Source organism: Lipotes vexillifer, unplaced genomic scaffold (assembly GCF_000442215.2).
Source record: "Lipotes vexillifer unplaced genomic scaffold, Lipotes_vexillifer_v1.1 scaffold120, whole genome shotgun sequence".
NCBI classification, from domain to species: domain Eukaryota; kingdom Metazoa; phylum Chordata; class Mammalia; order Artiodactyla; family Lipotidae; genus Lipotes; species Lipotes vexillifer.
In genome coordinates this window covers 4,258,942-4,280,790 of record NW_006791240.1, presented here as the reverse complement: position 1 = coordinate 4,280,790, position 21,849 = coordinate 4,258,942, and the positions used below count along the sequence as shown (strand labels likewise).

General features: G+C 37.3%; 2 protein-coding genes across 3 annotated transcripts in view; one reads left to right on the top strand and one right to left on the bottom strand.

Annotated features, from left to right (window-relative positions):
* BRCA2 (BRCA2 DNA repair associated) overlaps positions 1-10,287 on the top strand; it is a 53,242-nt gene extending 42,955 nt beyond the window's left edge. The window contains 7 exon segments of the mRNA XM_007464256.1: positions 646-844; positions 1,071-1,234; positions 1,326-1,464; positions 6,530-6,774; positions 8,619-8,765; positions 9,635-10,226; positions 10,229-10,287. Of these exon segments, the coding sequence (XP_007464318.1) occupies positions 646-844; positions 1,071-1,234; positions 1,326-1,464; positions 6,530-6,774; positions 8,619-8,765; positions 9,635-10,226; positions 10,229-10,287 (1,545 nt within the window).
* Positions 10,288-13,981: 3,694 nt separating this feature from the next.
* Positions 13,982-21,849, bottom strand: part of N4BP2L1 (NEDD4 binding protein 2 like 1) — a 21,764-nt gene continuing 13,896 nt past the window's right edge. Inside the window, exons 2-5 of one of the 2 annotated variants that reach the window (XM_007464254.1) lie at positions 17,762-17,889; positions 17,363-17,451; positions 15,396-15,472; positions 13,982-14,274 (exon numbers count right to left, since the gene is read on the bottom strand). In XM_007464254.1, coding sequence (XP_007464316.1) covers positions 14,016-14,274; positions 15,396-15,472; positions 17,363-17,451; positions 17,762-17,889 — 553 coding nt within the window. In that variant the 3' untranslated portion in view covers positions 13,982-14,015. Of the gene's footprint in view, positions 14,275-15,277; positions 15,347-15,395; positions 15,473-17,362; positions 17,452-17,761; positions 17,890-21,849 lie in introns of both variants that reach the window. The other variant, XM_007464255.1, reaches the window with a different exon arrangement.

The following is a 21,849-nucleotide window of genomic DNA, read 5'->3' as shown; positions in this document are numbered from 1 at the left end:
ATTAATAACATTACCCACACATAGATCTATTTCTCAAATATAATAGGCATTCAGATGTTAACCATTTATAATGTCAGTGTTGATGATTATGATTATTAGAGTATATTTATAAGTAAGGGTTGTTTTGGCCCTAGGTAAATTTTTCTTCATTCATTCATTCATTCATTTATGGCTGCGTTGGGTTTTCGTTGCGGTGCGTGGGCTTCTTATTGCAGAGCGCGGGCTCTAGGCATGAGGGCTTGAGTAGCTGTGGCACATGGGCTCTAGAGCACAGGCTTAGTAGTTGTGGTGCACGGACTTAGCTGCTCTGCGGCATGTGGGATCTTCCCGGACCAGGGCTCGAACCCGTGTCCCCTGCCTTGGCAGGCTAATTCTTAACCACTGCGCCACCAGGGAAGCCCTGCCCTAGGTAAACTTGTCACAAAGATTATTAAACTGTTTAAGTCACTTGAAAATATTTGTTATGTGATAAGCTGAGTACATTAATCTCAATTTTTATATTGTCACATCCTTAAAGTGAACTAAATTCTGTTGTATTTTGACCCCATTTAAAGAGATTCATTTACAATAGATGAGGTGGTTTGTTTCTATTTTGTTTGCTTTTTATTCCAAAATCATCTGCCTCAATGTACTCAATGGCCACAGGGTTATTTTAGTGAAGAGCAGTTAAGAGCCTTGAATAATCACAGACAGACGTTAAATGATAAGAAGCAAGCCCAGATCCATGTGGAACTCAGGAAGGCTATGGAGTCTGCTGAGCAAGGGGAACAGATTTTACCAAGAGACGTTACACCTGTGTGGAAGCTGCGTATCATGAGCTGTAAGAGAAAGGAAAAAGATTCAGGTCAGTATGTAAAGTTTTTGTTTTTATCAATTTTAAGTTTAAAAAATTATTATTAATAAAATTATTTCAAATGGTAGGTAACATGTTAAGAGGAGCAAAAATGGGCTACCAGTACCCACAAAAGATAATATAACCCTTAGACCTTTATTGTCCTCAGTATTTATTTTTAAACAAGACTCTCAATGATTATCATTTCTTATATTGTGTCTTTTTCCTCTTTCTCTAGTTGTGTTGAGTATCTGGCGTCCATCATCAGATTTATATTCTCTCTTAACAGAGGGAAAGAGATACAGAATCTATCATCTTGCAGCATCAAAATCTAAAAGTAAATCCGAAAGAGCTAACATACAGTTAACAGCAACAAAAAAAACGCAGTATCAACAACTACCGGTATAAACTTTTCATCATGATTTTTCAATTTTGATAGATGTGTATTTGTTTATTGAATCTACATATAATGATATTTTTTTTTTTCTTGTAGGCTTCAGATGAAATTCTATTACAAGTTTATCAGCCAAGGGAGCTGCTTCACTTCAACAAATTATTGGATCCAGACTTTCAGCCACCTTGTTCTGAGGTGGACCTAATAGGATTTGTAGTTTCTGTTGTGAAAAAAATAGGTAATACACAGTGTATTTAATGGTAGCTTTTTATTGATGCTTTTGAAAAACATTATATTTTAAAATTTGTCTTCCTTGTGATTCATTGGAGCTACTAATAGGCAAGTTTGGTAACTAGTGATTTGAAAGTAGGCTCTTTTAACCTCGATTCTTAATGAAAAGCAATTCTACAATATTACAAGGAAACAACTTACATCCCATTCTGTGCTACTTAATTTTAAAGAAATTGCTAGAAGATGTTTTGCATATTAGTCATTACTAGACAAATAATTATAATCTTCTGCAGTTCACTGAGCTCTCAAGCCTTCACCTCCTACTTCAGTCTTTACCACACTCTCCAACATCTTAGCCACATTCATTTATATTTTATTCCTTCAGTGTGACATTGCTCGTTCCTCCTTCTATACCTTGTTCCATAGATTTTATCTGAAAGCAAGTGTAAAGGCCCAACTATGTCTCAACTTAAGCACAAAAGCCTTCCATTTATTGATTATTTTGTGCCAGGCCCCCTCAGCACTTGGTTTCACCACTCTTACCTCCCAGAATGCTGTCCCTCATCCCCCATCCCCCTTCAGCAGTATTGACACCTTCCTTGCTATTCTTTTTTTTTTTTTAATTAATTTATTTTTGGGCTGTGTTGGGTTTTCGTTGCTCTGCACGGGCTTTCTGTGGTTGCGGTGAGTGGGGGCCACTCTTCGTTGCGGTGCACGGGCTTCTTATTGCAGTGGCTTCTCTTGTTGCAGAACACGGGCTCTAGGCACGCCGGCTTCAGTAGTTGTGGCTCATGGGCTCTAGAGCGCAGGCTCAGTAGTTGTGGCGTACGGGCTTAGTTGCTCCATGGCATGTGGGATCTTGCCGGACCAGGGCTCGAACCCGTGTCCCCTGCTTTGGCAGGCGGATTCTTAACCACTGCACTTCCTTGCTATTCTTGAACCCACTTTCATCATAGAGCCTTTACACTCACTGCTGCCTCTCCCAGAAACCCTTTTCCCCAGGCGGCCACATAGCTGGCCCCTTTGGGTCCTTAAAGTCTCTGGTCCAAATGCAACCTCGTAAGAAGCCTTTCCCTGAGCACCCTTTGTAAAAGAGGTGTACTTTCTCTGCTCCCAGCCTAGGACTTTTACCCCTCTACTCTGCTTTATTTTTCTCCATAGCACCCACCAGCACTAACAATACATATTTATGGGGTTTTTTGTCTCCCTCTTCTGGAATGTTAGCTCTCTAACAGCAGACACTTTGCTACTGCTGTATCCTCAGCTCTTAAAACAGTGCCTGGGTTCAGGGTAGGGTTTCAGATCAGTGGATTTCTTGTTTATCAACTGCTCTGTCACAGTTTCTCCCTTCCTCAGTTCTTTGGCTAAGGTTTATTGTCAGTGTTTTCTTCAAGAAGGTTTCAAATGTACCATATTCCATGAGTTCCTTATATGTTTGAAATGTGAACCTGTTGCTCTAATTCTGAGACTGTATTTTGGCAGGCATAATAATATGGGTTCTTCTTTCTTCCCTCAGAACTCTGTAGAAATTGCTCTTTTGACATTGAACAGTCTGGGGCTGGCCTAATTTTTCCCCCATTTAGGCGATTGTCTTTTTATGTCTAGCTGTCTGAAGAATAAGTTTTTAAGTCCAAAAGTTTAAGCTATGTCTTAGTATAAGCAGTCTGTATACAGTTCTCCTGGAACACAGATGCCCTTTTAATCTGCAGATTCAGTGCTTTCTTTGTATCAGAGAAATTCTGTAACATCTTTGAATAAATCTGCTATTTCATTTATTGGGATTTCTACTTCAAGGACAGCAGTTAGTCTTATGTTGGATTATGCTTCATTCACCATTATATCCAGCCTTTATGTCAGTAATTTTATTTTCTGCAATATATTGATATGTTTTATTCCTTGCTATTTGTAATGCATGCATTTGTCCCATTATATAGTATACTGGTGTCCTCAGTTTATTTCTCTGGTCCTGCAGTCTCCGTTTTATCTTGCTGGGCTATTTTTCATCCCATATTCATATGCAAGCTTTTATTTTATTGAGTATATGTTCCTATTAAGTTCAACAGCATGAATCAGTTTTGAGGACTTCAGAAATTTTCTTGTTCTTCTAGTTTTCTTTACTTTATGGGATGTGCTCTTTGTTTTTTGCTATGCTCTTTTCCTCTTTTTATTTAACGTGTTTTTGTTTAGTTGTGTTTTAGTGCTTTGTGGGGTGTTCTTTGACTGTAGTATGTTAATATGCTACACGGTTTCTGTAGCATTTCATCTTGGTCATATTTGGGTGACTCCACTCATTATATTATTGTTATAGAGGGTGCGTAACTTTTATTCATCAGTATTTATTGAATGCCTTTTATGTGCCAGGCACTATTCTAAATGCTAAGTATATAGCAATGAACAAAACAGACAAGTATCCCTGCCCTCATGGAGCTTACATTATGGTCGAGGAGGGAGATCACAAACAAAATAAGTAGCACATATAGTTTTCTTAGTATGGCTAAGGAAAAAAAACTAAGTCGGGAGTGACAGGTAGGACCGGGGGAAGGGGAGAGGAATGTAGCTTTAGATAGGGAAGTGAGGAAAGACCTTACTGCAAAGTTGACATGTGAATGAGAATTGAAGGACTAGAGGAGAGAGGCATGTGGACATCTAGGGGAGGAACATTCCAGGAAGGAGGAATGGCAATTACAAAGGTCATGTTACAGGAGGATCCTCCCTGGTTCCTTTAAGTATTAGTAGAGGCCAGGGAGTGAGCAGTAACAGCTGGGAGGAGGGAGTGAAGGACCAGGTAATGGCGTGGTCCTTGCATGTACTCTTAACTTTTTCTTTGAAGGTTTCAAGTAGAGGCATTGACACCACCTGAAGAGGTTTTCACAGGATCACTCAGGCTGCTATACTGAGAATAGACTGTAGGGGGCGTGAGACTCCAAACAGGAAAATCAGCTGGAGGCTATTGTAGAAATTTAGGCAATTGAGAATAGTTTGGAGCAAACAGAAGCAATGGGAGTATCCAGAAATTGTCAGACTGTGGTTGTATTTTGAAGGTAGAGGGACAGTGTGGATGAAGAGAGGAATCAAGGAGTGAGGGCCGAGGTTTTGGTCTGAGCAGCTGGACAAATGGAGTTGCCATTTCCTGAGGGTGCTGACCACGAGAAAAACAGGTGTGCAGGGAAGGTCAGGAGCTCAGTTTTGAACAGTTAAGTTTTAGTTGCTTAATCTACTTAGAGATTTCTACTTGACAGCTGGATATAGTTATAAGGGGATGGACTGGGCTGAAGGTATAAGTTGGGAAGTCATCAACATACAGGTGATTATTGAAGTCATGAGACTGGATGAGGTCGCTGGGTGTGGGAGTAGATAGAGAAGAGAGCCAGGGCCTGACTCAGGCCCGTCAGAAGGTATTTGATAGCAAAGAGAGTGAGGTGAGGCTAAGAAGGGAGGGGTTGGAGGTGGTGTCCAAAGAGGCAATGTGCAGAGCTCTCTGGAGACTGAGTGCAGGATGAACTGGGAGCCTGGGCTTCTTGTGGAGACAGACATGCGATTAGTTCTCATGGTCCCACAGCAGACTGTGGTGTTGAGATGAGGTGCATGGGAGAAACTTGCCAGCATCCCATTGCAGTTCTTGACTCTTTTTCTCTGCTGTACTCAAGACCAATTTTCCCCATTAGTTACTGTATGAGTGCTGCGTATTTCAGTTCCTATCCGCTATATATTCCATATCCCTGGAAGATATTATCTCTGTTCTAGATCATTTTCCCTAGCTCAGTGAGTAACCTCACCTATTACTTTGCTGAACCATAAACTGGGTGGCTTAAACAACATACTGTCTCACAGTTCTGAAGGCTTGAAGTCCAAGATATTGGCTGTGAGAGAGAATCTGTCCAATGCCTCACTCATAGCTTCTGATGGTTTGCTGGCAATCTTTGGCCTTCCGTGGCTTGTAGGTGCATCACCCCAGTCTCTGCCTTCATCTTCACATGGCACTCTCCCTGTGTGCATGTCTGTGTCCAAATTTCCCCTTTCTATAAGGACATTGTATTAGGATGTACTGAAATGACCTCAACTTGATTTTTGTCAGCAAATACTATGTTTGCAAATAAGGTCACTTTCACAGGTTAGGACTTCAACATCTTTTACAGGACACAGTTCAACCCATAACACAACTGTTATCCTGTCAGTCAGCCTTGATCACCTGTTTTACACCATAGCCATTTTCATTATTTCTGATCAGAAGAGGAAAAAGGAAGGATACCCATTCTATTTGCTTTTCTTCAGATTTAAGGATAACAGAATTCTTAAAATGTGTGTCATTTCACCAATATGGGGAAGGAGACTAGAAGCTGAGCCCTCCTGTGCTTGGTTCTGTCCACAATCTTGTTTCTTTCCTTCTTCACCAACTTTTATATCAGGATATTCCTTATTTGTATGTTTTTAGTGGAAATTTCTTTCTTTTTTTATTTATTTTGATGTCAAGTATGAGAGAAAGAAATTTCTATCAGAAAGTTTCAAAGTGCCACCTTAAGCCTGAAATACCAGCTCTCCAGTACCTAAATCATGATGTTTCCTAGCTTAAAATCTTTGGTGGCTCCCTGGCCCTTAGAAAATGAAACCAAAACTCCTTCAGATGCCTGAAAAAACATTCAACCTCCTGCCTTGAACCACCACCCCACATACCTCAGTTAAACTGTACAGTTTCACATTCTTGATCCACTAAAGCATTTAACATTCCTACCTCTAAAAATTTATTCACTTTGCTTAGAATGGCCTTTTCCTTCCCATCTTGATGAATTTCCCCTATTCATTATTCAGCTTACATGTTGCCTGCTTCCCCATGGCCTCTGTAACAGAATGTGTTGTCATACTGCATTGAAATTTTAGCACCATAAGCAACAGTTTGTTTGAAAATCCTGAGCTTTCTCTAAATTTAGTTATTTTGATTTGTTTTTACCATTAGCATACCAAAATTAATGGCCATATTTGGAGGCTCCTTGTATTTTTAAATTTATCTAACACATATATAAATGAAGTTCGATTTTTTGTTTTCTACTTTTTGGATTTTGTTTTTTCCATTTTAGGTCTTGCTCCTTTGGTCTATTTATCAGATGAATGCCATAATTTATTGGCAATAAAGTTTTGGATAGATCTTAATGAAGACATTATTAAACCTCACATGTTAATTGCTGCAAGCAACCTCCAGTGGCTACCAGAGTCCAAATCAGGAATTCCTACTTTATTTGCTGGAGATTTTTCCATGTTTTCTGCCAGTCCAAAGGAGGGCCATTTTCGAGAAACGTTCCACAAAATGAAAAATACTATTGAGGTAAAATTAGCTTTGAGCATTATCATGCATGTTGGCATTTTCCTATTTCAAGTCAAATGTCAAGGAAGTGGCAGCTTTTATGAAAACTGGACTGTTGACGTATTAATGTAAGTTGAGATTTCATCATATGTCAATTGTTCATGAACCTGAGGAGATGTTGAGTGACAGCTAGCTATCAGGGAGAAAAGAATGATTTGAAAAGAACTGAATTAGGAAAAGTTGTGAGGATGTTCAGAGATATATAGACCGTGTAGGCAAACTGGAAATCGGTAACAAGCATTATATGAGTTACCCATGATTACAGCACTTGGCAGTGTAATTAGTTAATAATATTTAGAATCCAAATTTACATTTTAGGGACCTCCCTGACAGTCCAGTGGTTAAGACTCCATGCTTCCACTGCAGGAGGCACAGGTTCAATCCCTGGTTGGGGAACTTAAGGTCCTGCATGCCGTGTGGCATGGCCAGAAAAAAAATTTTGTTTAATTTACATTTTAAACTCTATATCTAATATTTTATACAGTTTATACCTGTTTTTGATTTGAAATAATACCAAATAGAACAAAGTTTGAGTGCTTACTGTATGTCTGGCCTCGTTCTAAGCCTGTCTCATTTAATTCTCCCACCAACACTATGAAATAGGGCAGTGGTCCCCAACGTTTTTGGCACCAAGGACCGGTTTCGTGGAAGATAATGTTTCCACGGACGGGGGTGGGGAGGAGGGGGCGGGGCGGCCGTGTGTGGGTCAGGCGGTAATGCGAGCTATGGGGAGCGGCAGATGGCTCGCTCGCCTGCCACTCACCACCTGCTGTGCGGCCTGGTCCCTAACAGGCCGCAGACCAGTACCAGTCCGTGGCGCGGGGTTGGGGACCCCTGAAGTAGGGAACTGTTTTCCCGTTTCATTGATGAGAAACAGAAGTTAAGTCACACAGCCAAACTGGTAGAACCAGGATTCATACTTAAGCCATCTGAATGCAGAGCCCAAACTATTAACTACTATGCAATGCTGCCTCCCAGTAAAATTTTGGATTTTATAAATTGCTAACTTTTAAAAAATCTACAGAAGATAAGCCTCTTCTTTCTGTAGTTTAATATTTGAAACGTGTGTTAGTCAAAATTCATATAAATAAAATATTTTAAAAGCATTAGAGTAGCTAGCTATATAAAGAAAGTTTGTATGTTTTACCTAGACTTGATGCATATTGTGAATAACACCCTGATTTATCTGGTTTCTAAACTGGGGGTTACATTCGTTATTTGGCTCCCATGCAGAGTACCTATTGCTTACATCCCAGATTTTCTCTGACACCATTCAAGGGCAGTTCAGAGATGCCTGAGTGTCATTTATGTATCATTTTAAAGTTTAACAAAATACTCTTAGAAATTAGGTTAAACCATAACCAAATTGCTGGTATTTGACCATTTGTGACTTCTGAAACAACAGTTTCATGTGGTATAACCAAATGTTATTTCAGTTAATTCTTGGAACAGACATGAAGCAGTTCTCATTTTGCTCCTAACCTAAGGAGTACTCTGTGAGATGTTAGATGATTTACGGCTGTTAGGTAGTAAATAAAACTGAGACTTGAGTCCCAAATCCAGTATCATACGATAACTTGCTGATTAAACCAGATGGTTGGGAAGCTCTTACATTTCTTTATTTCCCTGACACACACACACACACCCCTCTCCTCTCCCTCTAACAATTGACAGTTGTTTTTCTGGTCTGCATTTTTTACTTCTGATTTTAAAGGTAACCATTTACCTTTTCTGAAAACATGAATATGTAGGTTTGCATTTTACAAAATGCAATTTTGTAAAGCTCTTCCAATTTATTTTCTTAGAATATCGATATATTTTGCAATGATGCAGAAAACAAGCTTATTCGTATACTTAATACAAATAATCCCAAGTGGTTCACCCCGACTAAAGACTATACTTCAGCGCCACACACTGCTCAAACAGTCCTTGGTACAGGAAATAAGTTTCTGGTAAGTTAATCGAAATTTAAGGAACTTTATATTATATAGAGAGGCAACAACATATTCTGATGTATACCTAGTAAACATGATAAAATGTAATTAAACTTAATTAGAAAGTGTCATTAATTGTTAAGTGCCTCCTGTAGGTATAGGTTATCTGGAAATTTTATCTTGTTTATTGAAGCCAGAGTGTAACACTCTTTGGGGCACATTTTATAAACAGTTGCTTTGATTTTTAGCATTCCAAGTACATTTGATTGAAGAAACTTTTTTTGCCTGTGTCTTTTTGCTTGGAGGACTATTCTATATAATTAGGGTTGTTTCTAAGTTCAATTTGATTTAACTCTTTAAATCACAATAGAAGCAAATCAAGCTGAAGTCTGTAATATTGGCTAAGGACTAATTCTTTAGCTAACACTTGCTAAGTTGTGTATATTAACTCATTTAATCCTCACAACAACCCTCTGAGATAAAAATTATCTCCATTTTACGGATGAGGAAACTATGACATACAGGAGGGGTTAAGCAACTGCCTCCAGTCACAAAACTAGAAAAATAGGAACACAGGCATGGTTTTTAAATGCTTATCTTTGTTTAACTTGTTAATAACAAAAAGGAAAAGATTAAAGCATAAGTTATGCCCCCTACCTCCTGTTTTGCTTTTAATCTTCATCTTTCTTTTCATGTCATTTTTATATCCTCTTATGCAAAAATATTTCCTTCTGGAATAATAATATGAATGTCTCTTGAAATCATAGCCACTAGGAGAATGAAAGTGTGTGGCATTTGTGTTTAAATATTTTTTAATGAAAAGGTAATTTGATTTTGTTTTATATATTGGGACATAATTATATAGGCTACTTAATTTTTTTTATTAGATGTCTTCTCCCAGTAGTGAGATGAATTATCAAAGTCCGTTATCACTTTGTAAGCTAAAAGGGAAGTCTGTCTCCACACCTGCAGCAGCCCAAATGACTTCAAAGTCTTGTTGCAAAGGGGAGAAAGAGACTGATGACCCAAAAACCTGCAAAAAGAGAAGAGCCTTGGATTTCTTGAGCAGATTGCCTGTACCTCCACCTGTTAGTCCCATTTGTACATTTGTTTCTCCAGCTGCACAGAAGGCATTTCAGCCACCACGGAGTTGTGGCACCAAATATGAAACACCTATGAAGAAAACAGAATTGAATTCTCCTCAGATGACTCCACTTAAAAAATTTAATGACATCTCTCTTTTGGAAGGTGATTCAATAGCTGATGAAGAACTTGCCCTGATAAATACCCAAGCCCTTCTGTCTGGTTCAGCAGGAGAAAATCAACTTAAATCTATCAGTGAGTCCACTAGTACTGCTCCCACTGGTCCAAAAGATTATCTCGGACTGAAAAGGCCTTACACTGCATCTGTGATCAAAGAACAAGGGAATTCCCCAGCCGGGACTGAAGAACAGAAGACTAATATGCAGGACACAAGTACAATGAAAAATATATCCAAGAGACTGCAAAGGCGACAAAAAGCAAAATGATGATAAATTAGGTATTGATACAACCTTTCCAGTTTGTAAAACATATACAATTTCAAACTCTACATCAGAATTTGCATAATGAGAAAAAGGAAAAAGTTCAAAATTTATCTCTGTGCTTGTATATCACAGCAATGCTCTTTGCCTGCTTCTATATTGGTATACTCTTATTTCAATTATATATCTTAAAACTGTGACTGTATATTAACTAATCAAGAAAAAAAATCTCCTTTGAATCTTTATGACTAGATTTGGTCACCATAAATATTATTTTACAAACGAAGTAAACATACCTGTTTCTTTTAGATTGTGTCCTTACAATTAAAAGAAACTAGGTTTCTAAAGTGCAGTTCTTTTGACTCATATAATTCCTCTTAGTTTAGTTCCTATTTTAGGTTTGTTTTTAAGAGGTAACCCACTATGAACCAGTTTTCCTTAATGCACATGTTGGTTCTAATACAGTTTTATCCTGATCAAAAAAGTCAGGATGAGTAAGATATTACAGTGGTGTTTTCTTTTGACCAATTCTTTATCCTTAAGTCAGCGTGACTACAAGAAAAATAGAACCCTCAATGTACTTCCCTTTGAGGATTCCAATGTGATCTGTAAAATTAAATTATTTATTAAAAGTTCAAATACTTTAAATCAGAAGCAGATTTCATAGTGTTAATTTGTTTTTGTTTCTGTTTTTTAACAAAATGATCGTCTGGGCTGCAGCTTAAGAGAAAATCTTTTAAATTGGCACTGATTCTCCTTGCTTTATTTATAGCCCTATCACAGGATTCAGCAGGTAGTCCCTTTTAAACTTAGTTTTCTCTAACCACCAAAGCAGAAGAGAACCATCCATTTGTTCCTTTAAGTTTCGTAGAGAAAAAAGAGAAAGCAGTTACAACTAGAAGCTAATAGCATGGAGAATCAGGTCTTCTAATATGTCTTAAGTTTATGTACAATATCATGTTTTTAAATCTTATTATAAACACATTTTAAAGCCAAGAATAAATCCTTTTAAAAAGCAATTTCCTTTCTTCCGTAACTGTGACCGATGACTTTTCTCACTTCTGAAAATCATTAACATAATCGTCTATTCTACTATTCTTTCTAACTTAAGTGTTCTGCCAGTCTTATTAATGTGATTTTTGTTCATAAAACAGTTTGACCTTCACATCCTAATCATTTTCCCAGTGATCCATTCTAGAACAGGGAATAAAACTTGAGTCTCAGGTGAAAAGAAAGAATTAAGGAATTTAGCCTTTTTTTTTTTTTTTTTTGATTCTTGGAAAAATTTAAGCTATAACCTCCTTCATTCTTCATTACCATTTAGACTACCCATTATGGAGACATCTAATGCACACACTCCTTTTTATAAATTGTAAGTAATATAGCCAAGCTATGTAAGCAAAATGTGAAGCTTGAGTATGTGTGGATATTATCCCCCCAAAAGTGACAATGATTACAAAGTCAACAATGTATACTGCGTGATAAGGGGTAAATGGTGAAAGCAATCTGTGTTACTTATTTAACAATCAAATCAATCACTTAATGAGAGCCTGTTGTGTATATAAAGCACTATGCCAGCTCTTTGAGTGATGCAAATGTTAATACACAAAACAAGTCAGTGTTGAATGTTCAAAAAATTATATAAATCAGGAGCCATGGGCATTGAAAGAAAAAACATCACTTCTGGGTGGGATAAATACAGTTGGCGGCATTTAATCAATGATTTTTTATGTTCGAATCAGGCAAATATACCGGGAAACTATTCTTCTGAGCTCTTTAAAAAAAGCTCTGGATCTATAACCTGGGACTACTTCTCCAAAGCAGCCCAGCCCAGGTGAACCAGAAACCCAAAGCAGAGAGAAGTAAAACAGGAGGGCTTGAAATCTGATCCTTTGGACTGCTCCTATGGAATCAAGGAAAGGAATTCCCATCTGGGCTCTCTGACACTTCTGGGCTCTCTGACACTTCTCGCCTCTGCTTTCCTAAATGAGTCAAGCCATCCAGATTGACCTAGTTCTGCAGTGACCACATTGACTAGGATACCCAGGACCACGTGGGCCTGGAAAACAGGGGTATTGTTATGTGGATTATCATTATTATTAGCAGATTATTATGTGTTGATCTTGAATACACAGAATTTAGCCAAAACTATACCTTAGATTCATTCAGATTTACTAAATTTTAGTTTTGTTGACCAAACTTTGCAACTCAAAGGAGACACCAATTTTTAAAATGTTAATGAAGAAAAAATTAGTTACATTGCTGGTAGTCATCAAGATGTTCACTAGATTTCAATGTACTAGAAATGGAATATGAAAGTAATACAGTCTTTCTAATGTGTAGAGATCAAATAATAATAAGTAAAATATAAGGTTGCTTTTGTCTTTACCTTTATGTCTCCTATTCATTAAAGAAGACTGGTAAATAAGGTTATAATATAGAAAAATTCATTCTCAATATGGTAAAATTCTGTGGAATTTCTGTAATTAAGTTTTTTATATTCTTAAACCCCCCAAAAATTAGATTCAATGACAAATCCATATAAAGCAATACCATATCTAATTTTTAATAACCGTAAAAGCACCATTATATAGAACACTTAATACTTCACAAAACATTAGAAGCTGTTGGCCAACAAGAAATAAAGCATACATCCTACCTGGTCTTATCGGTGGTCTCACAACAAATTAATCTGATTCCAATCTTTTAAGATTTAACTTGGATTCATAAATTCACTATTAGTATAAGAGTTGTGGTAGAACTTCGTCTTAATACCACATAAAACACTGAGATTGCTCCTCTTAAGGCGAGCATGACTTTTCCATAACTCCATATAATCTACAGCCTGGGATGCTTCATTCCTTGTACTCCCAAAACTTTGGAGCTGCCAACCGATTAGACATGTTTATAGGCATAATTTAAAAAACTGCTTAATTATTCCTCTTAAAAATTAGTGTTTTATAAAGGCAGGCTTGTTTTATTTACACTATTAGCTCAACAGCCAAAAGTTATTCAGGTTAACCCTGTTCAATAAAGTGGTAGTTAAAACACAAGATATGACTTTAAATAATGATACTGATTTTCCTAAGTAGCTTGTAATAGCTATTAAGAAAGATTTTAACAGACACTTCTAACAATGATACATTGCTAAAATAAAGGAGTAATTTCCCAGGGTGTCTGCTTTGAAGGACAATATTCCCTTAGGTGTGTACTTTCTGGCATATTCATTTTAAAGGAAAATCAGTATCATTATAGCCACACATCTCACATTTTTGGATACATGGATGATCAAAGTAGCAATGGTACTAAAATTTTTCCTGCCTCCTACTTCTCCCTCATCTTTCCAACTTTCCCGATGGAGATGAATTTCCTGAAAAAATAGATTACTTCAGAGACAGTGGTTCTGAAGCTTTATATTATAAACTCTTTAGTTCATTAATGAGCCTATGTGGCTGATTATGTTCTTGAGTATGTTCTCAGGTTTCAGTTTTAAAGTACTTCTTTCTCTAGAGAAAGGGACTTTGTTTAATCAAATCGGCAGAATTCTCAGCATCAGACCATGCATATAGGATCACTTTAACAAATGCCTGTTGAAGAGGAATGTAATGACTTCTGCTCAAAAACTTTCAGGTGTGACTATTTACAGTGGAATTAGAGCTCTGACTACAACTGAACGAAGAATAAATACCAAAAATTGAAGTAAAAACTGATTTAGGAAAATTCTGAATGCCTGTAAGAGAGACCTCTAATACCCATGGTGACAACCACCCCTTCTGTTAAAGGAGCTCTCATCAGTGAAGCCGCCATGAGCCCTCCGGTTTGGGAACTCTGCGTAGGTGTTCCAGTACCCTACACCGTCGGAAGGAGATGCATTGTTCCTGTCCTGGTTTCTGTTCGCTCTGCTTGGTTTTTCGGCATGCAGCACACTGTAAAAGGTAACATCATGTTCATACCGTTCTTTCATTCGGTGTATTTTCTCTCTTGGGACTCCATGAATGTTTCTTCTGCGTGGGGAAAAAGAAAAATGAAACTGGTTAGTTAAGGCAGCATATCAAAATGATATAAATTCTTGTATTTTACAAGTCCTATATTATTACATAGATATGCACTCCCTATTCTCAGGATGGAACTCTGACAAAAGCAAAACATCGTGTTAAGCAGTTATCTTTCAGGCTCAACTCCTGTTTTTCATGCTGCCCTGTACACTCCCAAACTACCCTGAGGCTAGCAAAGAGCTAAAGCTTCAAAAGTGCTTTGTTTCTGGAAATCTCAATTCTGTGCTTCAAAACGTAAAAAAGCACCGTGACATCTTTTTATTATGTATTTGCCAATTTGTCATGCATATATCTATAATCAATTATGTCAGTCCTAGATACTTCTAGATCCTTATAAAAACAATATTCTTCAATTCTAGTGGGCATGAGAATCAATTGGGGATGTAGTTTGAAATGTAATTACCAGAGATTCCATCTATGGAATGGGGTCCATGAACTAGGACTTTAACAACCACTCAGGTGATTCTGATGGGGGTGGTCCACAGATCCCTTTGGAAACACTATCTGCTTATAACCATAAGATGAACTAGACTTATTCCTAAAGAGTAAATTCTGATCTCACTGGTTACTTTAAATCACTGACGTTATCAAATAGCACAGATAGTGAATATCAGAACCCATGCATTCAGTCAACAAGTTAGTATTATTTGGACATTTACTGCTTTACAAACTAGAAGCAGCATCTAGACCATAAATGAACCACAGACTGTTCAACATCTAAAGATCTTTGTTTAGCCTAAGTGCAAAAACATCACTCACAAGTGCAATCCCATGCAGAGGAAAGTGCTTTTAAATGTTCATTAATGAAGCATTTTAGCAGAATGTTAAATGTGTCCTTTTCAAGGACCAAGTCCAAGCCAAGATTTAGCATTTAGCATTATATTAGAAAACTGACCCCAAACTAAAGTCTTTCACATTAATAATTCCAAAGTTATCAATTTCCAAGAATTACCATTTCTGGCCTGAAAACTACCATGTCCATTTCCAGCCTGAAAAGATTCTTTTGTTCGGTCTGAAATACCTGAAAATAGCAGGATACACAATGAGGAACTAGAAAAACAAAGAAGTACCTTGCTAACTCTTGAACGTTGAATTTCCAGCGAGTGTCAGGTTCTCGGAATATAACTTCATAGTTATTTTCAAGTGCCTGATTTTTCAAAAGTACATAAAACATTGAAGACATGGTATGTATGTTTGGGAATGTTTATGCTGCCATTTAACATTTACTATAAATCTTTTCTAAAATTCCTTTTGTTTAACCAGTAATCCAATGCCTTAGTTTATGTTAACAAATACAGTTGGTACATTTCCATACTTAGCCACTCTCAGATTATATTACGGTTCCCAATGATAAATTGTGAATAATTCTATTTACCATGATGGAAAATTACAAAGGTTCTTTGTTTTGAACATTTAAAAAATAGACAGCTGAACTACTTTTCAATGCCCTGTCCACAGGAATGAGGAATGAACTCCAATGGCTTCTCAAAGTCCCTTATGTGACTATCATAGACTCACTGCTGTCAAATGCCTTGGCCTATTCCTCATACCTTGGTTTAGAAAGTGAGAGTGCCATAGGCACAGAGCTTGGGAAACAAAAGTGGTTTCCACAACCTTAACATATTCTTCCCTCCAAAAGGAGCTCTCCCTGCTATGCAATATAGTTTGGCTCAATTCACTGTGCCCCATTTCCTTGAGTTTAGAAAATTATTACCATTTCCATTAGAAACATCAAACATTGTTTACATTCATAAATTGACCACTACTTTTTTTAAATCTCAAACTGAACTTTCTATTATCACTATTTTTATATTGTGTTATAAAGTACAAAATGAAAAGAACTAAGTAAGCAGCTTTCCTCTGCATTCTTTAGATGGACACTTCTAATTTGGGAAGAATATCAGATATCATAGGCGGAAAATATTTAATTTCTGGGTCTTACTAATAGCTGTGGATGTCTGGAAAAGACTGTGCATGTCTAGAAATTAGAAAATAAAAAGTAAAATGACTTCCCTTAAGCCACTCTCAGTTAACCCGACTCTTGGTTCTGAGTTGTGCCTTAATTAACGTGACTCTTCACGTCCCTATTCATTTCTCTCCCAAGTGGATGCTCGATCCATGAACTGAAGTAACCACAAAGTTGATGCTAATTTTTCCTACATTCACCAAAGTCCCACAGTCTGGGCCTAAATAAAACTGATGAAAGTACAGTTAGAGAAAAGCATAACTGTATGTAAGCTACTTTGCCCGAAATGTAAAAAGAGGCTTAAAAATAGACTGCCATGAGCCCAGTTATAGAGATATTCACTTTACAATTAGCCAAGTAGGGAGAATACTCAGCTGTCTTCATCCTGCCCCTGTATGTTTCTGGATCTTTTCTGTTTTCTACAGTCCGTAAGGAATGAAAACTTATTAGCACAAAAGATGAAATATGTCTTAAAACAGATCAGACATATTTCAAAAATAAAGAAAAATGTGCATATTGCTTTATTCATCTGTTTTTCTGACAGTAGACAGCTGAGTTGTTACCTTTATATGTGTATTTATATTTGTATTCTAATATCTTAATAGGGTTACAGTGTTAATCTGTTTTTAAACTAAGAATTTCATTGCCCTAGAACTTCCATGCAGCAGCACTACATAGTACTGAAGTCCCCAGCGTGGCAAAGACAGAAGTGTGCTATGAACATCATCTACAACTCCGCTGGTGGCATCATCTAGTCCAACATTTCTTGGCAGGTTTCAGCGGATGCTCCTACGTATGCCTTCCCTTAGGAAAACAATCAAGACAGAAATGCTGTCAAGAATTCAGACCAAGGACTATTTTAAAAATGTACCCTGAGGTGGTATTAGCATCTCAGTAAATTTCAGCCATTGAACAGCAGAGAAACACTAAAACCTCTTTACCTGCTCCCTGAGAGAACAACTATTAATGAATATGAGATCGTGGAAGATCAGAAAAAGAAGAAAGAACAAGTGTTTCAACTTTCTCACAAAATGTCCATAACTGAAAATTCACAATGATACTTCTTCCTACCATGACTGCATAGGGCTTCATTTCCCAGGCGTGGAGGTTGGTATTATCAATAATAATGGGGGATATGCCATTCCTCATTGCTTTTCTTGCTGCAACACAATGTTATATAACAGTGAACAACAAGCAACAATCAGAGAAGGGTGAGTGTACTCCATATTTTGTTATTTTTATTACAGGATGTGCTCATTATACAACTTTAATACCACCTATTTCAGAACCCACTATCAATAATTTTCTTTTTCCTGGAATCTAGGGAGGTTACACTCTGGCATTCTGTTTGGGGGAAAAAATGGCAGAACTTTAGATTAAGCTCCTTCCATAAAACTTTTTTCATTTTGCAGTATCTACAATCTATGTGCACAATAGGATTTACCAGGGGTGTGGAAAGGAATTTGTCACCTCTTTTCTGGTTCCATTCATGAGCTTCCTCCAGGAAGTCAGGATTGAATTCATAGGCACCATCTTCCCTGAAGAAAAAATCATCCGTGCTGAAAATCAGGGCCCTGGGAAAGTCGTGTTGCAATTGTCTGGAAAGTGGGGAAATAAGAGATTATTTTATGACCATGCATTTTCATAATATAAATCACTTCCTTCCATCTCCAACATTTAGCAGTTTATGAGACCACCAGGTTTGAGTTGTTGAATATCAAAAACATGAGATGCTTATTCTCTCTAGAAGGTATCACTCTTTTGTAGGGGGAAGGGGAAGGCTGACGGGTCTGTGGGTGGTGCCCGGCTCTTGAAACTAGGAAGTGCTGGTCACCACCACTGACTTTTGCAGTAACCAGGAGTGACTCCAGATGAACCTGTGGAGGCTACGCTGCGGGTGTGAGAAGAGTCATTCCTTGTGGGCACAGCCCTTACTGCCATTCCTCTGTGATGCAGCACTGCCCACACCCTCATGCTGCAGCCCCTTCCTGCATCCCCTCACCTGTCCTGGGTCCCCTCGCCTGGGAGATCTGTTCTCCATAAGGACCCATCTTGAGATATTGGTTCTTGCTGAGGTATGAAATGTAGATTAAAGTGATGTGATGTGTGTGCTACCTCTATTAGGTAACATTTTAGCAGTGACCTAAACCGAATTTTAAAGCCACAGCAGGAGAAGAAAAGAGGCAGATTCCAACATTCCCCATGCCTTCCTAAACCTCTATCACCCTCTCTAAATATGAAAATATCACAGAAAAAAGAAAAACCACCATGGAGCTCCCCCTTTAAAGCAAAAAACCCCCAAAAACCACATTAAGTTCTGCACAAAAAAAACTTCACAGAGAAGATGTTCCCACTTGAAATCCTTATTCAGACTTTTCTGGGGAGAAGATGGCTATTATGCTAGATAGGGAACTGGGTAAATCTCTGAGCCTCTTCCTCATCTGTAAAAACTGTGGATAATGTCACCTATCTCGCTAAGTTAGGATGATGACTTACTGGGGAAGCGCCTCGCGCAGCACCTGACACAATGAATGTATGTTTATTTCTCTCCTCCCTGCAGCACTCACCAGCATAATTCTAACATCAAACAAATTCACCAGGCAAATAGAGTACATAACAAAATGGCCACGCTCAGAATAAAAAGATATTTAAAAGTTGGAGGAAAAAAATGTTGGAGGGTGACAAGGGCAGGAAATGTAAAGAGAAAACAGCACTATTCAACTGTTTGTTCTTCTCCATCAAGAAGAAATCTCTTTAATCAGGAAAGAACGCAAGGCACTGAAACCACAGATAACGAAGCGCTTGTGTTGAAACACTTGGGTTCAATTCTTGACTCTTCCACTACTCAGTCATATGACCTCTCTCTCTAAAGCTTCTGTTTTCCTGACTGAAAACTTGTATAATAATCACTACCTATTAAACAGAGCTTCTAGTAAGGCTCAAATGAGATTAGGTATGGGAAAACATTTTCCAAGAGGTAAGGCACTTTACAAATGTAAGGTATGTTATTTTATTAATAATAAAAACAAATGAAGTCAAATTTTCCAACTAAGACTATTTACATGCCATCATAGTAAAGTACATAATGGGAGAGGTGGTGAAGAAAATGTGGCCATTTTAAATCTACCACAGATACAGAAACTGACATGAAAGAAAAGTATAAAGATCTGATGAAACAAATTCGCATAGTTTCCTTGTAAATGTCTTTTTGATTTTAAAGACACTCAAACTGAAAAGCCCAAATCATAGATCCAAACTTTAACCTCCAATGAGAACAATTATTATAAAGACACCTTAGAAGAAAATCTAAGGGCAACACTAACTGCATTTTCAGGTGTGTGTATTTTATATTTGTAAATGCTTTACAGTTTTTAAATTATTTTCATCAATATTATCTAGTCTAAATCATGAAAGCTTCATTCAGAGTTTAAATAATATTGTGTAACTTATTTTCCTTATCTTTTGTGTACTACGTTAAGCAACTCTGGATATTAGTTCCAGGACTTTTTTTTTTGATATCCCTTCTAAATCTGGTTTCATTTGTTTTCCTATTAAGTCTGCCACTTACAGGTTTTGTTTTGCCATTTTCAGAGTTGAGTTTTTCTTTTCATAGACATAGCCTTATCTACTCATGTTTTCCACTGTAGCCTACATGGTCCTCCTAACAAACAGGAAGGCAAAAATATGAGTATTTTTCACCTTTACAACTCGGATGGAATGTGTGGGCAGGGGAGGAAGAAAAAGCAGTCTTCATGATCTTACTGAATGATCATTCCTTTGAAAACCTGATTTATCTTCACCTGAATGTTAAATTAGCACTGGCAGTCATGGTACATCTTGAATATGCAAGACAATAAAAGCTCTCCTAGCTAACTAAAAAACTGATTAAATAGACAATCTTGAGAGTCTCAAACTTAAGTGGAAGCAATAAATACCATTCCATCAGCTTCAGAAGTGATGAGGATAATGCCCCAGCTCTAGCTTGCTTTATGGTGGTCAGGAGCCTCATGCATTAGGGAAATTGAGAGAACGAAAATAAAAGGGAAAAAAATAGAAAGACAATTACATCCACATAATTTTCACCTCCACAGCTCCCCCCAAATTCACTTGAAAGCACTACTATGAGAGAAACTCAAGGCTCTAATCTTGATTTCACAACTTACATCATTCTTTTATTTAATAATAGAGAACCATGGGAATATATTTAGATATCTATTAGTTACTCCCCACTCGCTGACAAAAGTCCAACATTAGTATGTAATTTTGAGTTGTACCCCTAACTTTTTATTATGGAAATTTTCCAACATGCAAAAGTAGGCAGAATAATATAATCATTCCCCACGTACCCATCGTCCAGCTTTAACAATTATCATCATATGGCCAGTTTTGTTCCATCTGCTTCATACTTCATTTCAGCAAATACTGCATCAGCATTCAGATTTCCCTGATTTTCTCATAAACATATTACTATAATTGGTTTGTGTGAATCAAGAGCTAAACAAGATCCATACACTGTACTGGGCTGCCATGTCCCTTGTCTCATTTATTCCATACTTGCCCTCTCCTTTTTATTGCCACCTGAACTTCCCTCCCCCCAACCTTTTATATGTAGAAAAGGTTCAAACCTATAGAAATGAGTTGAAGGAATACTACTATGAACACTCCTTACCCTTCACCTACAGTTGTTAACATTTTGCCTCATTTATTTTACATCTCTCGCATATGTATTTTTGATGTACCATTTAAAAGTAAGTTGCAGACATCATGATACTTTGTTCCTAAATGCTTTGTCAAGTGTCTTCTATAAATAAGAACATTCTCCTACATAATTATATCATCTTAAAAATAACTTTAATTTACATTACTTTATAAATTATTACCGAATATTAATATATACTATAAATTATAAGTGTATTAATTTACATTGTAATTTTATATTATAGCTATTTATAATAGCTAACGTTAATAGATTTTTTTAATTTTAAATTTTAAAATTTCCTTCATGGTACCAATAATATCTTTCATAGGTTCAAGTACTGCATTTGGTTATATATGTCTCTTTGGTGTCTTTTAATCTAGAACTGTCCTCATGCCTTCTTTGGTTTCCCTTTTTGAAAAGTCTAGTCGGTTGGCTTGAGACTGCCCCACATTCTGGGTTTGCATGATTGTTTCCTCATAATTAGATCCAGGTTAAACATTTTTAGAAGTAACGTACAGAGGTGATGTTTGTGTACTTCTGATTGCACATAATGACCATCTGTACCATCGTGCTAAGTTTGACCACTTGGCTAAAAGGTGCTGTCAGCTAGATCTCTCCACTGTAAAGGTGCATTGCTTCCCTTGTAATATTATGTAATGCTGGTGGGCAGGGGGTGTGAAACACGAGACTCCACGTAACATCCTGTTCCCCAACAACCTTTCCCTCAGTGATCTTTACATTCATTGCTGATCACTGCCAAATCAGTTATTACACTGGGAATTGCAAATACTGATTATCCCATGTAATTTCTTCTATATTTACTAGGTGGCATTGTCTAGTAAGGAAGAACTCTCTTTCC